Below are 15,790 nucleotides of genomic sequence, written 5' to 3' on the forward strand. Positions count from 1 at the left end.
TCTGCCCGCCTCAGTCCATGTCCGCCCTCCTCACCCGTCTGCCCTCCTCACCCCTGTCCGCCCGCCTCAGCCATGTCTGCTGTCCTCACCTGTCTGCCCATCCACCCATGGTCCGCCATCCTCACCCTGGTCTAAGTGCCTCACGAGGCTGAGACGGGACCAACTTTTCCCTGGGGGCTCGGCCTCTGGGAGGCACCCACCCTGGTCCAAAGACCGAGGGTCGGGAGGCCAGCACAGTCTGGGAGTAGGAGGAGCTCGTGTGGCCCATGGGACACCGCGTCCCGGACTCACACGGCCCCCCAGGCAGGGGGCCGACCATGCGTGAGGGTGGGCAAGGGGGAGAGCGCTGTGGCTTCTGCCGGTTCAAGTGGGAAGGGCAGCCCCTCAAGGACACAGAGAGCCCCAGATGCCAACCGTGCTTGACAGAGGAACGCAACCTTCTCTGGGCCGCCACTGCCACACCTCCCCAACAAACACACAAGGATTCCCAGGCATCAGAGGCACGGGGGATGCCCCCGGCCCCTCCTTCTCCTGGCAGGTCGTGCCCACACCTGCACAGCCTCCCCAACCCCTGGGGCAGGAAGCCACCTCACCCGGCAGCACCTGGCATGGACCTCAGTCAGGCCCTCAGAGCCCACGTGTCCTTCCGTCCAGATCAGGCTGGGAGCTGGGTGCCACAGGACGCAGCTGCCCACACCCCACCCACCACCTGCCCCTGCCCTGCCCGTCTGTCCTGATGCCCTCCTGTGTTACAAGCCACAGACAGAGACGCTGCTCTGAACACTCCAATCTGGAGTACACTAAGGTGGCCCTGCCCCAGGGAACACTGGCCACCTAAGACGTCCTGGTTCTTGGGCATGGCATGTCTTCTGCATCAGGGCTGGGGGTGCACCTAAGGAGCCTGGCCCCGGAGTCTCTGGCCACCAAGGAGGGCCCGGCACTCCACCTGCACAGCTTCTCACTGTGCCTGTTCATAGGTGGGAGGCAGAGGCTCAGGGAGCAGAGGGCGGGTGGCTGCCTCTGCGTCCTGGAATCAGGATGTGCCTTTGGCTCCCCAGTTAGCAGGAGCCGAGGTGAGACCTCTGTGCTGGTGGAGACCCCGGCGGCCATCCACCGTCTGTCCTCAGGCCCGCCAGGAACTGTGAGGCCACACACGTCTCGGGGTGCTGACCTGCCCCACCCCTGCCCAGGACCCGCCTGTGAGTGCCTACCTGAGAGGGGTGCAGGTAGGGCTCCGGGGAGGCCAGGCTGGTCTGCACGGAGACGCTCTTCTCGAGCAGGACCTGCGGGAAGGCGAGCCTGTCCAAAGCACCCCTCTGCCAGTGCTTGCTCTCCTGCTGGGCCAGTGCCTCATCCTCACTGAAGGCACGCACCACGGGCCCGGGCATCGGCAGCGGCACCGCCCCGTCACTCTCGTAGCCCGAGCCATCCTGCTGCGAGTCCCAGCTGCCCCTCTGCTTCATGTGCAGGTGGGCTTGCTGTGCCTCCCAGGCCAGCCGGGCCTGTGCCAGGAAGGGCTCAGCCGGGCCCCGGTGGCCCTCCCCGTCCCCCGCCTCCCCCTCTGTGCGCTTTATGGGCGTCAGGCCGGGTCCACACAGAGGCCGCTCATCCGTCAGGGGCTGCTGGCTCAGCGGGTCGCAGTCCCCGGGGCCCTCAGCGGGCGGGGCGCTGGGAGCATGGCACACGGAGGGGTTCCTGCTCTTCCTCTTGCGCGTGCTGGGGGAGTAGCCCGTGGAAGACATGGTGTCCTGCTGGCTAGACCAGGACATGGCATCGTCTTGGGCCTGGGGCAGGGGCGTGGGCGGTGGGGCGGGCCGCAGCTCGGGCCCCTCCATGCTGCTATAGTCCCCAGACACAACCCCCAGCGAGGACGTGGCCCCCAGGCGCTGGTCACGCAGCAGGCAGGGGCTGGGCTGCAGAGACAGTGAGCCGCCCCCCGGGTGAGGCGTGTACTTGTGCCGCGGGCCTGCCCGCAGCTTGGGGCTGGAGCTGGCCTGCTCCACGTACACCAGCTGCCGCACGTACTCCTTGCCGGCAGGGCTGTACTCCAGGCTCAGGTAGCGCTCGGGGCACTTCTGCCTGGTGAGCACCAGCTGCTGGTAGGGCGACGCAGAGGCTGCCTTGGGTGGCTTGCGGCCAGGAGACCGCCGGGGCGAGCCGGCCTCAAACTGCACATCCATGGGGGGTTCGTCGTAGAGCGGGGCCTGGTACTCCACGGGGGGCTCCTCATAGAGGGGGGGCTCGTAGGCGTAGCGTGGTGAGGAAGGCTGCGAGTCTCCAGCGGGCCGGCGGGGCTGGGCCAGCAGCGGGGAGCAGCTCCCTAGCTCAGCCCTCTTCGGGAAAGGTGACGGCCTCCGCTCCGGGAAGAAGACGGGGCTGTCCGCATCAGGGGTGAAGGTCTGCAGGCTGGGCGAGTGCTGTCCTCCGGAGGGCCTGCGGGAGCGACCCCCAGGCTGGCTGTCCAGGGCGTAGCCATTGCCCTGGGGGGAGAGGAAGCTGGGCTCCCTGTCGGCAACTTTGATGAGCATGCGCTCCTTGGTGCCCGAGTTCCAGCGGAGAGAGGAGGTCCTGGTAGGGGGTGGGGAGCAGGTTACCTGAGGAGGTCCTGGGGGGGCAGGTTACCTGGGGAGTTGGCCAGGGGGCAGGTGACCTGGAGGGAGCCCTGGGGGGAGCAGGTTGCGGGCGGGGGGCAGTCCTGGGCAGGTTACCTGGGGGGAGCAGGTTATGTGGGGGGCAGTCCTGGGGAGAGCAGGTTACCTGGGGGAACCCTGAGCGGGGGCAGGTTACCTGGGGGGAGTTCTGGGGGAGGTTACCTGGGGGGATCCTGGGGGAGCAGGTTACCTGGGGGGGGTCCTGGGGGGAGCAGGTTACTTGGGGGGGTTCTGGGGAGAGGTTACCTGGGGAGTTGGCCAGGGGGCAGGTTATCTGGGGGGGGGGGGTCCTGGGGGCAGGTTACCTGGAGGGAGCCCTGGGGGGAGCAGGTTACCTGGAGGGGGGTCCTGAGGGTAACAGGTTACCTAGAGGGTTCCTGGGGGGAGCAGGTTACATGGGGGGGCGGTCCTGGGGGTAGCAGGTTACCTGGGGGTGTCCTGGGGGGAGTCCTGGAGGGAATAGTTACCTGAGAAGGTCCTGGGGGGGGCAGGTTACCTGAGGGGAGTCTGGTGGGGGCAGGTTCCCGGGGTGAGGTGGAAATCTGACCCCTTCGCCAGCCTGGACCCATGACCACCCCCCTTGACCTCACGGGTGTGTGAGGTCAGCCCAGAAGGCCTGGTCGTCTCTCACTGTCCTTTTCAGAGCTGCCCCAGGGGCTGCAGGCTGTGGGGCCTGGTACTGCCGGGTGCTGTGATGAGCTGTGAACCTTTCACTGCTGAGGCCCTGACCCCAGGTCGTGCAGCCTGGAGCAGCTGCCCCCTGGCCTGGGAGCCCTCCTCACACACTTCCCAGGTCAGCCCGGCAGCCCTCCAGGGGGCTCTCCTACTGCTGCCCATGGGGACGCTCCTCCAGGGCCCTTGTGAGAGGCTCTGCTCTGGTCCCAGGCCAGAACCAGGCACAGAACCACTCCTGGACGGAAGCGCCGGGGACCAGAGGGCTCCCAGAGGCCTCTGTGGCTTTGGAATCCTGGGTTTAGCACCCTCCCCACTCCCGCAACACAGCCGATCATCCCGCAGCGCAGCACCTCTCAGGGCCTGGACTCCAACCACAGGCCCCCATGAGTCCAGAAGGGCTGACTGCCCTGCTGGCACTGCCCACTGCCACGCTCAGCACTCCGCACCTGGACCAAGATGGTAAAACCGCTCCCCGTTCCTAAGGGCACCTGTGGCCCCAGGGAGTTGTGTGCCCAGATCCTGGCCCCTCCACCTAGCAGGGGGCACTAGGGGTGTTCAGGCTCTTCTGAGTCTCATTTGCCTGATGACAACACGGAGACACTGCCCCTGGCGATACAGGGACTTGATCACACACCGTGCCCACCAACTAACGGTCAGCCCCACGTCCCACAGCTGTACCAGCCATGACACGGCAGACCAAGAGGCCCGGAGCAGTGCGCAAGGCTCCCCGCTTCCAACTGCCCCCTCAAGAAACTCCCAGCTGCTTTAAAGACTTCCTTCTAAGAATACACCTGCAATGCGCAAGACCTGGGTTCGATCCCTGGGCTGGGGAGATCCCCTGGAGAGGGCAAAGTATTCTGGCCTGGAGAATTCCATGGACTGTATAGTCCACAGGGTCACAAAGAGTCGGACGTGACTGAGCGACTTTCACTTTGTACATTTCCTTCTACATCTGGAACCTTTGCGTCAGTGTCTGCTTCATAGCGCTTCTTCAGTCTGTGGTCTGACATATTTTATGATTTCTGGAAACTCCTGACCATATCTTTAAAAATATTACTTCCATCCCATTTCCTCTCTCCTTCTCTGGGAGTCAGGTGCTGTCCTCTGCACTGAGCTCCACAAAGTTTCAGGCTGTGTCCTGTGCTTCTCATCCCCTGGACTCTCCACACTGCAGACATTTTTCTGATCTACCGTCTAATTTACTAACCTTTTAAGAGTCCATCTACTGAGTTCTTAGTTTTCTTATTATATTTTTTTCAGTTCTAGAATATCTATTGATATTTAAATTTTTTTAACAGTACTTTGAGGTTCACAGAAAAACCGAGCAGAAAAAAATGTACATTTCCGACGTACCCCCTGCACCTACTCACACAAAGCTTCCCCGATTATCAGCATTTCGCAAGAGACAGAACATCTACTGTCAACTGATGGACCAGCACTGACACATTATAATCAACCAAAATTCTTAGTTGATATTAGGGCTCACTCTTACTGTTGTACATTCTGTGGGTTTGCATAAATGTAGAGACACGTATCCACCGTTGTAGTGTTGTACAGAGCATTTTTCTTTGCCCCCCAAACCCACATGCTCTGTCTGTTCATCCCCCTCCCCAAATCCCTGGCAACCACTGATCTTTTCACTGTCTCCATAGGAGGCATCTCTGAAGCCAAATCAATGAGCAAATCTTTGGCCTCCAAAAAAGGCAATCTGAAAACCTACATACTCTGACTCCAGAATGTCAGGAGTGCAATCACGCAGTGTGCAGGCTCTCAGGCTGGTGTCTTCGCTTTGTGACATGCACTTAAGCTCCTCGGTGACTCTTCACGGCTGACAGCTCATTTCTTTTTAGTGTTGTATAAGCCATTGTCTGGATGGACAACTGTTTACTTCTCTATTCACCTACCGAAGGACACCTTGTTTTGGCAACTATGAATAAAGATGCTAAAAACATCTGTGTGCAGGATTTGATATGAACATAAAATGTCAAACTCATTTTGGTAAATACCAAGGAGTAGTACTGCCAAATCATTTAGAGTATATTCAGGTTTTTAAAAGAATATATTTATTATTTATGGCTGAGTCAGGTCTTGGTTGCAGTACATGAAATCTGCATTGCATCATGCTGGATCTTTCCCTGCAGTGCAAAGGCGTCCTCCAGTCATGGCACACAGGCTCAGTAGTTGTGGCACGTGGGCTCAGCGGCTGTGGTGCATGGGCTCAGTACTTGGGGTGCACGGGCTTAGCTGCTCTGTGGCATGTGGAAACCTAGTTTCCCAACCAGACACTGAACCTGACTCCCCTTGCCTTGGAATGGGGGATTCTTAACCACTGAACCCCAGGGAAGTCCCTGTGTTCAGTCTTAGCAGCTGCAGCCTCCTGTGCTCCCACCAGCACTGACCGCGGGTTCCCTTGCTCCACACCCTCGCCAGCACCTGGTGTCAGTGTGTCCGCCTTCTGGCTCCTCTAACAGGCCTGCAGAGGTATCTCACTCTTGTTTCACTTTGCATTTCCTGCTGACAAGTGATGTGGAGCATCTGTCACATGCTTTTCTGTGCCAACAGTATAGGTTCTTTGCTGAGGTGTCTGTTCAGCTCTTTGGCCTATTTTAAAAGCAGGTTGTTTTCTTACTGCTGCATTTTAAGAATTCTTTGTATATTTCAGATTACAGTCCTTTATCATTTGTGTCTATTGCAAACATTTTCTCCTAGTTCGTCTTTCGCAGAGCAGAAATTTTTAATTTTAACACAGTCCAGCCTATCAATTGTTTCTTTCATGAATCGTGCCTTTAATGTTATACCTAGAAAGTCATTGCCAAACCCAAGGTCATCTGGGTTTTCTCCTGTTACCTTCTAGGAGATAGTTTTGTGTTCCCATTCAGGTCTGTGATCCATCTTGAGTTAATTTCCATGAAGGGTGTAAGGTCTACATCCAGATTCACTTTCTTGCATGTGGATGTCCAGGTGTTCCAGCAACGTCTCTTAAGAGACCATCTTGGCTCCACTGCGTTCCTTTTACCCCTTCATCAAAGGTCTGCTGATAATATTCATGGTGGTCTATTGGTTGTCTCCAAAATCACTGCAGATGGTGACTGCAGCCATGAAATTAAAAGATGCTTACTCCTTGGAAGGAAAGTTATGACCAACCCAGATAGCATATTCAAAAGCAGAGACATTACTTTGCCAACAAAGGTTCATCTAGTCAAGGCTATGGTTTTTCCTGTGGTCATGTATGGATGTGAGAGTTGGACTGTGAAGAAGGCTGAGCGCCGAAGAATTGATGCTTTTGAACTGTGGTGTTGGAGAAGACTCTTGAGAGTCCCTTGGACTGCAAAGAGATCCAACCAGTCCATTCTGAAGGAGATCAGCCCTGGGATTTCTTTGGAAGGGATGATGCTAAAGCTGAAACTCCAGTACTTTGGCCACCTCATGCGAAGAGTTGACTCATTGGAAAAGACTCTGATGCTGGGAGGGATTGGGGGCAGGAGGAGAAGAGGACGACAGAGGATGAGATGGTTGGATGGCATCACTGACTTGACAGATGTGAGTCTGAGTGAACTCCGGGAGTTGGTGATAGACAGGGAGGCCTGGCGTGCTGCGATTCACGGGGTCGCAAAGAGTCGGACACGGCTGAGCGACTGAACTGATTGGTCGTCTCTCCATTCTATTCCATTAATGTGTCTATTCTTTACCAACACCACCCTGTCTTGCTTACAACAGCGTTACAGGGAGTCTTGGGACTCAGGTAGTATTATTCCTCCAACTTTGTCCTCCTTGAATATTGTGTTGGCTGTCCTAGGTCTTCTGCCTCTCTAGAGAAATCTAATTATTGCTTTGTCAATATCCACAAAACCACCTGCTGGGATTCTGACTGAGACTGCATGGAATCTACAGGTCAAGTTGGAAAGAGTGGAGTCCTTCCTCCACTTGTTTAGTTCTTCTGTGATATCTTTCATCAGAATTGTACAGTTTTCCTTACATAGATTTTGTACATATTTTGTCACATTTACACCTAAGTATTTCATTCTGGGTGATACCAATGTAAATGCTACTGTTTCTAACTTCATATTCCACTTGTTCGTTGCTAGTATATATGAAAGCAATGGACTTTTGCATATTTAGCTTATATCTTACTACCTAGCTACAACCACTTAGTTCTAGGAGTTTGCCAATTCTTTAAGGTTTTTTACATAGGTGATCAAGTCATCTGCAAGCAAAGACAGTTTTATGTTTTCCTCCCCAACCTGTATACTCTGTATTTCCTTTTCTTGTGTTACTGCATTAGCAAAGAGCACCAATACAATGCTGAGCACCAGAGGTCAGAAGGGAAACCCTTGCCTTGCTTCTGATCTTAGTGGAAAAGCTTTGAGCTTCTCACTACTAAGTATGATGTTAGCTGTAAATTTTTTGCAGATATTCTTCATCAAGTTAAGGGAGTTCCTCTCTTTTTGGGTGGCACTAGTGGTAAAGCACCCACCTGCCAATGTAGGAGATGTAAGAGACACAGATTTGAGCCCTGGGTTGGGAAGATCCCCTGGAGAAGGGCATGGCAACCCACTCCAATGTTCTTGCCTGGAGAATCCCATGGACAGAGGAGCCTTGTGGGCTACAGTCCATGAGGCTGCAAAGAGTCAGATGGGACTGAAGTAATTAAGCACACACATATTTCTACTTTACTGAGTTTGTTTTTAAATTAAGGTTGGCTGTTGGATTTTACCAAATGCTTTTTTTGCAACTGTTGATATGATCATAAGTGAAAGTGAAAGTCGCTCAGTCATGTCCAACTCTTTGTAACCCCATGGACTGTACAGTCCATGGAATTCTCCAGGCCAGAATACTGGAGTGGGTAGTCTTTCTCTTCTCCAGGGGATCTTCCCAAGCTAGGGATCGAACCCAGGTCTCCCACATTGCAGGTGGATTCTTTACCAGCTGAGCCACAAGGGAAGCCCAAGAATACTGGGGTGGGTAGCCTATCCCTTCGCCAGCAGATCTTCCCTACACAGGAATTGAACTGGGGTCTCCTGCATTGCAGGCAGATTCTTTACCAACTGAGCTATGATTTTTCATCTTTGGCCTACTGATGTAATGGATTATATTGACTCTCAAATGCTGAACCAACCCTGCATACCTAGGATAAATCTCACTTGGTTATGATATATAATTCTTTTTATACATTGGTAAAGAAATATAAAAAAGCAAAATGGCTGTCTGGGGAGGCCTTACAAATAGCTGTGAAAAGAAGAGAAGCGAAAAGCAAAGGAGAAAAGGAAAGATATAAGCATCTGAATGCAGAGTTCCAAAGAATAGCAAAAAGAGATAAGAAAGCCTTCTTCAGCGATCAATGCAAAGAAATAGAGGAAAACAACAGAATGGGAAAGACTAGGGATCTCTTCAAGAAAATCAGAGATACCAAAGGAACATTTCATACAAAGATGGGCTCAATAAAGGACAGAAATGGTACGGACTTAACAGAAGCAGAAGATATTAACAAGAGATGGCAAGAATACACAGAAGAACTGTACAAAAAAGATCTTCACGACCCAGATAATCACGATGGTGTGATCACTGACCTAGAGCCAGACATCCTGGAATGTGAAGTCAAGTGGGCCTTAGAAGGCATCACTACGAACAAAGCTAGTGGAGGTGATAGAATTCCAGTTGAGCTATTTGAAATCCTGAAAGATGATGCTGTGAAAGTGCTGCACTCAATATGCCAGCAAATTTGGAAAACTCAGCAGTGGCCACAGGACTGGAAAAGGCCAGTTTTCATTCCAATCCCAAAGAAAGGCAATGCCAAAGAATGCTCAAACTACCGCACAATTGCACTCATCTCACATGCTAGTAAAGTAATGCTCAAAATTTTCCAAGCAAGGCTTCAGCAATATGTGAACCGTGAACTTCCTGATGTTCAAGCTGGTTTTCGAAAAGGCAGAGGAACCAGAGAACAAATTGCCAACATCCGCTGGATCATAGAAAAAGCAAGAGAGTTCCAGAAAAACACCTATTTCTGCTTTATTGACTATGCCAAAGCCTTTGACTGTGTGGATCACAATCAACTGTGGAAAATTCTGAAAGACATGGGAATACCAGACCACCTGATCTGCCTCTTGAGAAATCTGTATGCAGGTCAGGAAGCAACAGTTAGAACTGGACATGGAACAACAGACTGGTTCGAAATAGGAAAAGGAGTATGTCAAGGCTGTGTATTGTCACCCTGTTTATTTAACCTATATGCAGAGTACATCATGAGAAACGCTGGACTGGAAGAAGCACAAGCTGGAATCAAGATTGCCGGGAGAAATATCAATAACCTCAGATATGCAGATGACACCACCCTTATGGCAGAAAGTGAAGAGGAACTCAAAAGCCTCTTGATGAAAGTGAAAGTGGAGAGTGAAAAAGTTGGCTTAAAGCTCAACATTCAGAAAACGAAGATCATGGCATCCGGTCCCATCACTTCATGGGAAATAGATGGGGAAACAGTGGAAACAGTGTCAGACTTTCTTTTTCTGGCTCCAAAATCACTGCAGATGGTGACTGCAGCCATGAAATTAAAAGACGCTTACTCCTTGGAAGGAAAGTTATGACCAACCCAGATAGCATATTCAAAACCAGAGACATTACTTTGCCAACAAAGGTCCATCTAGTCAAGGCTATGGTTTTTCCTGTGGTCATGTATGGATGTGAGAGTTGGACTGTGAAGAAGGCTGAGCGCCGAAGAATTGATGCTTTTGAACTGTGGTGTTGGAGAAGACTCTTGAGAGTCCCTTGGACTGCAAGAAGATCCAACCAGTCCATTCTGAAGGAGATCAGCCCTGGGATTTCTTTGGAAGGGATGATGCTAAAGCTGAAACTCCAGTACTTTGGCCACCTCATGCGAAGAGTTGACTCATTGGAAAAGACTCTGATGCTGGGAGGGATTGGCGGCAAGAGGATGACAGAGGATAAGATGGCTGGATGGCATCACTGACTCGATGGACATGAGTCTGAGTGAACTCTGGGAGTTGGTGATGGACAGGGAGGCCTGGCGTGCTGCAGTTCATGAGGTTGCAAAGAGTCAGACACGACTGAGCAACTGATCTGATCTGATACATTGGTAGATTTGATTTCCTAACATATTTTTGAGGATTTTTACATCTATGTTCATGAGAGAGACAGGTCTGTAGTTTTCTTGTGTTTTTCTGATTTGGATATTAGAGTAATACTGGCTTCACAGAACAAGAAAGTAGTCCCTCTGCATCTATCTTCTGAAAGAGATTGTACAGAACTCATAAAATTTCTTCCATGTATGTTTGGTAGAACTCACCAGTTAACCCATTCAGAACTTCTGCTTTCTTTTTTGGAAGATTATTAATTATTGATTCAATCTCTTTTAACAGATATAGACCTATTCAGATTGTGTATTTCTTCTTCTATGAGTTTTGGTAAACTGTATCTTTTAAGGAATTGGTTTATTTTGCCAAGGTTAACAAGCTTGTGTGCACAGCCTTGTTCAGAGCCTTCCTGTCCCCTCTGAGGCTCCTGAGGCAGAATCACGTCTTCTGGACTGCACCGGCTGTCAGACCACGGCCACAGGTCTTGGCTCCTCTGTGGATCTCTGATGCCTGCAGAAATTTCGTCTATTTTGTTCTTGTACAGGCTGGTCTCAGGTAAGTGAATCCACCATCACAGAAAGTAGAAATCCCAAGTATCCAAAGAAACGAACTGTGTACTCTGGTCCTGTGCCTCTGTCCTCTGACTGAGCCACAAGTCCTAACTGTTGGCCGTGGGTAAGGCAGGACTGAGAGAACCAGGGTAAGAGCGAGCAGGGCTCGGGAGGCAGGCTCCCTTTGGGAATTCAGCTCTTGGTTGCCAGAGGCTGCTCCTGGCCAGCCGCACAGGCCAGCCAAGCAGAGCAGAGGACGGCAGGCGTGCCCGCAGACCTGGAGAACCAGCCCTGGAGTCTGAGAGATCCAGGGCTGAACTCCAGCCTGTAGTTCCTGGGCTGTGGGGCATCACCTCCCACTTCCACCCCAGTCCTCACGAGATCTTGCGAGGACTAAAAGCAGGACGCGTGGAAAATCATGGTCTTGGTTCAGCAGGGGCACACAGGAGACACTGCACATGGTCCACTGCCCACCAAATGCGGGCAGGGCTGCAGCAACCAGATAGGAGGGAGCCAAGGCAGAGGCAGGCACAGGGCAGCACGAAGGCGGGTGCCGGCCTGTTTCAGGAAACGCGCCCCCAGCGGCCCAGAGACGATGCCCCTCAGCGCCCCAAGGCCCAGGCAGAGTCCTGTGCTTCTCTCCCAGCCCCTGATCACCTTCCCTCCCACAGGACGACCCCCGCAGCCCCTCACCACCACCCGCAGACCCAGGAGGAGGCCCGGCCTTTTCTCTCAGCCCCAATTCCTTGTTGGCTCTGCTGGGGAGGAGACACCCAGGGGAAAGACCCCTCCCACCACCTCCTGCCTGTTTCTGGAGGTGCCTCAACAGGGCAGCGTTGCTCCATGCTCAGCGCCCTGGAAGAGCAGCAGGAAACGGGACCTGGACTGCCTCGGAGGGAAGCTTCTGCCCCCGATGTGGGCCCCGCTCACAGGCCACGAGACCACATCAGCTCTGTGCCCACAAACCCCAGTCAAACCCGAGTCTCCCGGTGACCAGTGAGGACACCCGTGGACACAGCCGCACTGCTGGCCCAGGCAGGCTTAGATCCCTCCCTGTATCAACAAACCCAGTCTCGATCTCTAAACTGAGCAAACTGCCAAAGGCCCCTCGCGCTTCAAATCCCCACCTCCAGAGGCCCGGCACCCCGTCCATCCCCCATCAGCTATGGATGAGGTGCCTGCTCCAGCCTGGACACACGAGCTAACCCAGGGGAGGCCCTTGCTCAGCCTGCTGCTGCTGTGCCCAGGGTCCTGAGCGTTGAATCTAGAAACCCCAACACCCAGCAAGGCCAACCCAGGCCCGAGGGCAGCCAGCCTCCCTGCCCCACTTGGTGGGCACCAGTCTTCCCGATGTGGCCTGGGAAGCCACGCTTCCGATGCGCCTGGGGCTCTGGGGGGGACCACACACTAAGGAACCTCCAAGGGATCCACCAGGGCCAGTACCATGGACACAACAGTACTCCACACCACACAGTGGCCGAACAGCCTCTCCTTGTGTCCCACGGGCCAGGGCAGGGCCTGGCACGCTCTGCACATCCAGCTGGTCACTTCCTGCTGGGCCAGACCCTTCTCCAGCTCACCCGAGAGCTGCCAGGAAAACCACCCCCGGCCAGGAGATGGACAGGCCTGAGGCAGGGCCTACCTGCAGTGGAGAAGGTGGCCGTCCACGCTGTAGTCCCGGTAAACCTCGTAGTCCTTCTCAAGGAGCACTCCTGACGGTGAGGAGCTGAAATGCAGCAGAGTGAACAGGAGACGTGAACAGAAGTACAACCGCTTAGAGACACAGCGGGTCTACGCTGCACGCCGCGGAATGAGTGCAGCCCTCTGGTTCTCACCACAGGTCCTCCCACAGGTCTGCCTGCACCTGGGCAGGGTTTCTTGCACCCTCACTGCCCCCTCCCACGATGCCCCGATGGAGCCCACTGCCTCACCCAGGACAGCCCCAGGCCCAGCAAGGAGCTGGAGCTCTGGCCAGTGGCCTCCGGGCTGGGCTTGGACCAGGGGGCATGGAGTGGGGCACAGAAGGGCTCGGGCCTGGTCGCCAGGGCCCCTGGGCTGGCCATGGTGGGGAGCCTGCACTCCACTTCAGGCTGGAGGGCAGCTGACTACAGCCAGTGGGCCTCATCCAGCTCCAGTGCCTGGTTTTGTACAGCAAGTGGGCAATGAATTTTTTACATGCAATTCAAATTCCAGTGTCTGTCAGGAGCACATCATGGGAACACAGTCCTGTGTGGCCACACCACTCAGCACACCACAGGTCCCGGGTGCGGCCACAACTCAGCAGCCTGAGTGCCCCCACACGGCCGATCTGCCGGCCACAGATGGGGGCCTGGACAGCTCTGCCTTTGCCGGCGTGCAGGCTCTGTGCCGCTGGGCCAGGCAGACACACGGCCCCACTGGAGGGTTGCAAGGTGCACAGCGGTCAGAGCCCAAGACGGGAATCTCGTCGCAGCAGAATTACTTTAATGAAAACGGAAGGGACCTTCACACCACATGTGCTTCCCAGCAGCTCATCTGTTAGCCCAGCAGGGAGAGCAACCACGCTGTTCACGGAGGACAAGTATCAAACTACGCCGACAACGGCAGCTGAAGGCACGTGTCCAGAGGAAACAGGCTTGCTTTAGACCAGCAGCCTTGAGGCACGGACAGTGCTGGGGAGAGGGAAGGACAGTGAGAGCGCTCGGCAGCGGGGCCCCGGGGGTGCCGGGGCTCCTGGCACTACTCCAGGCTGTTGCTGCACTAAGGGGTCGCAGCTGAGTGCGACAGGACTGGGGAACTGGCCTCCACGCGTCACCTCTGCAGAACGCCTGCAGGTGAAATCACTACCAAAAAACTGAGGAAACACTATTCAGTCCAGCCTGCAGTGCAGCTGAGATTGTCACGACTGACCATGCTTAAAACATGCGCTGGGGGCCAGCACAGGGCGCAGGCTGGCGCTGAGGGGGCACGGTGAGCCCCAGCAGCAGACAGGAGCTCAGCAGCCCGTCGTGAGCTGTGAGGCAGCCGCACAGGCCGCCAGCATCCTCTGCCCTCCTGGACTCGGTCGTCAATGGTCCCACAGGTTTGTGTCAGGAACAGAAGGGAAGTATCCCAATCTGACCCACCACACAGCAGTTTAAAAGCTTGGATACAGAAAGCTTTGCTGCAATGTTTAAAAAACTCATGGCCTAGACTGAAATTTTTTCTTTGAGAAAAGATTCTTCTCAACTACTATCATCAAACATTGAATGTGAGGGGTTTTTTTAGATTTGACAATGTTTCTCAATGAATTCAACCTAAAATTATAAGGCAAACAGTGCTTATATGAGACACTGAGACTGCAACAGTCATTTTGATGACAATGGATGTCTGAGTCACAAGCAGCATAAAGCTTCTTCAGCATCTCCTTCTCACACTGCCGAAATTGGAACAAGAGGCAAGATCCCCATTCCCACACAGGAGACACGCTTTCTGAGCTCCACTACTGGTTCCAGAACAGCGCAATAAAGCCAGTCACGTGAATGTTCTGGTGTCTCAGTGCAAACCAACATTATGTTCACACTGAACTAGTCTATTAAGCATGCAAAGCCACCTGGGTTTTCTGAGGAGCTTGAACTCCAGGCCTTGAATGGTAGAAGGAATGCCCACAATTAGCTAAGATGATCGTAAATACAAAGGGAGACAGGAATGTTTCCCAGCACTGAGGCTTGAGAGGTGATGGCCCCTGAGAGAGCACACGGACAGCGCGGCCAGGGTACAGGGCAGCACGTGGTGTGGGCGGATGCAGGCCACAACGTGCAAAAACCACAGTTAACACAAGACACGTAAGCAAATACCTTTGGTCCAAGGCCCGAAAGAACTTTTTAAACAAAACATTAAACACAAACAAGGTGAAAATTACAATAAACTTGCTTGCATCAAAATCAAGGGCTCTAGGGACCCATCAGCAGGCATGGGGGGGGGGGGTCTGTAGGGTGAAGCCACCCACACACTGAGCAGGACCAAGTCTGCAGAAGCAGGTCTGCAGAAGCAGCTGCCTCACACCCCTGAGGCTCTGCCTGCCCAGCACTTGCCCCAGGCCCCCAATGGGCCCCAGGTGCAGAGCAGGGGTGCAGGCTTCCCCAGGCTGTGGGGTGAATGCAGCATCCTGGAGGGGCACCCAGGAACACACTGGGCAGCAATGCATGTGTGGAGCACATGGGAACGCACAGGAGGAAGGGGCGGGAAGGGCCTAACCTGGAGTTGCTGAGGTGACACCACATCCTCTGCTGCATCAGGGGTCCCCACAAAGCACCCCACAACCATCCCACCACACTAAGGCCAAGTATTAGAACAGGTGAAGGTGACCAGACCCTAGAGGTCCCTGAGGAGGAACACACCTAATACACGTGAGGATGGCTGTTCAGGGGCAAATACAAACCATGGGGAAGTGGCTGACCCTGGTTCCAAAGCACAAGTCAAGGCAGAAAGCATCAGCGATACAACACAGGGAAACGTGCTGGGAATACCTGACTGCAAACCTCCCTGGAGCCGACCCACAGCTTCCATGCAGAAGGGCAGCAGCAGCAGGAGACAGGAAGAAGGGACAGACCACTCCCACCACCCGGCGGGACTCACCTCCCAGAATCCACGTGTCTCAGCAGACCAAAACTTAGTAAAGAACTTAACTGATACAATGAACAGATCTGACCTAACAAACACACAGAGAATCCTAGAGCTAACAGAGAAGAGAAATTGTCTGCCTCGGCCAGCAGGGTGTTGTCCTGTGCGTCTCCGTATTCTTGCAAGGACAACAGTCCTGAGGGGCCAGAGCCCTGCCCACTGCAGGAGGGCCCATCCCAGC

The 15,790-nt window shown here is 54.0% G+C and overlaps 1 protein-coding gene and 1 long non-coding RNA gene across 6 annotated transcripts in view; one reads left to right on the forward strand and one right to left on the reverse strand.

Annotated features, from left to right (window-relative positions):
* Positions 1-15,790, reverse strand: part of ARHGAP39 (Rho GTPase activating protein 39) — a 58,420-nt gene that overhangs the window by 17,112 nt on the left and 25,518 nt on the right. For all 5 annotated transcript variants that reach the window (XM_086337971.1, XM_086337976.1, XM_086337975.1 and 2 more), the window contains 2 exons: positions 12,611-12,694; positions 1,212-2,568 (listed from right to left, as the gene is read on the reverse strand). In XM_086337971.1, coding sequence (XP_086194097.1) covers positions 1,212-2,568; positions 12,611-12,694 — 1,441 coding nt within the window. The remainder of the gene's footprint in view (positions 1-1,211; positions 2,569-12,610; positions 12,695-15,790) is intronic.
* LOC147359879 (uncharacterized) lies at positions 10,408-14,469 on the forward strand. The gene is made up of 2 exons (XR_015141323.1): positions 10,408-10,972; positions 11,640-14,469. It is a non-coding gene; the product is annotated as an uncharacterized LOC147359879 (long non-coding RNA).

This window comes from Bos grunniens, chromosome 14 (assembly GCF_055505025.1).
Source record: "Bos grunniens cultivar Pamir isolate PY7600 chromosome 14, Bosgru_T2T1.0, whole genome shotgun sequence".
Classification (NCBI taxonomy): Eukaryota; Metazoa; Chordata; class Mammalia; order Artiodactyla; family Bovidae; genus Bos; species Bos grunniens.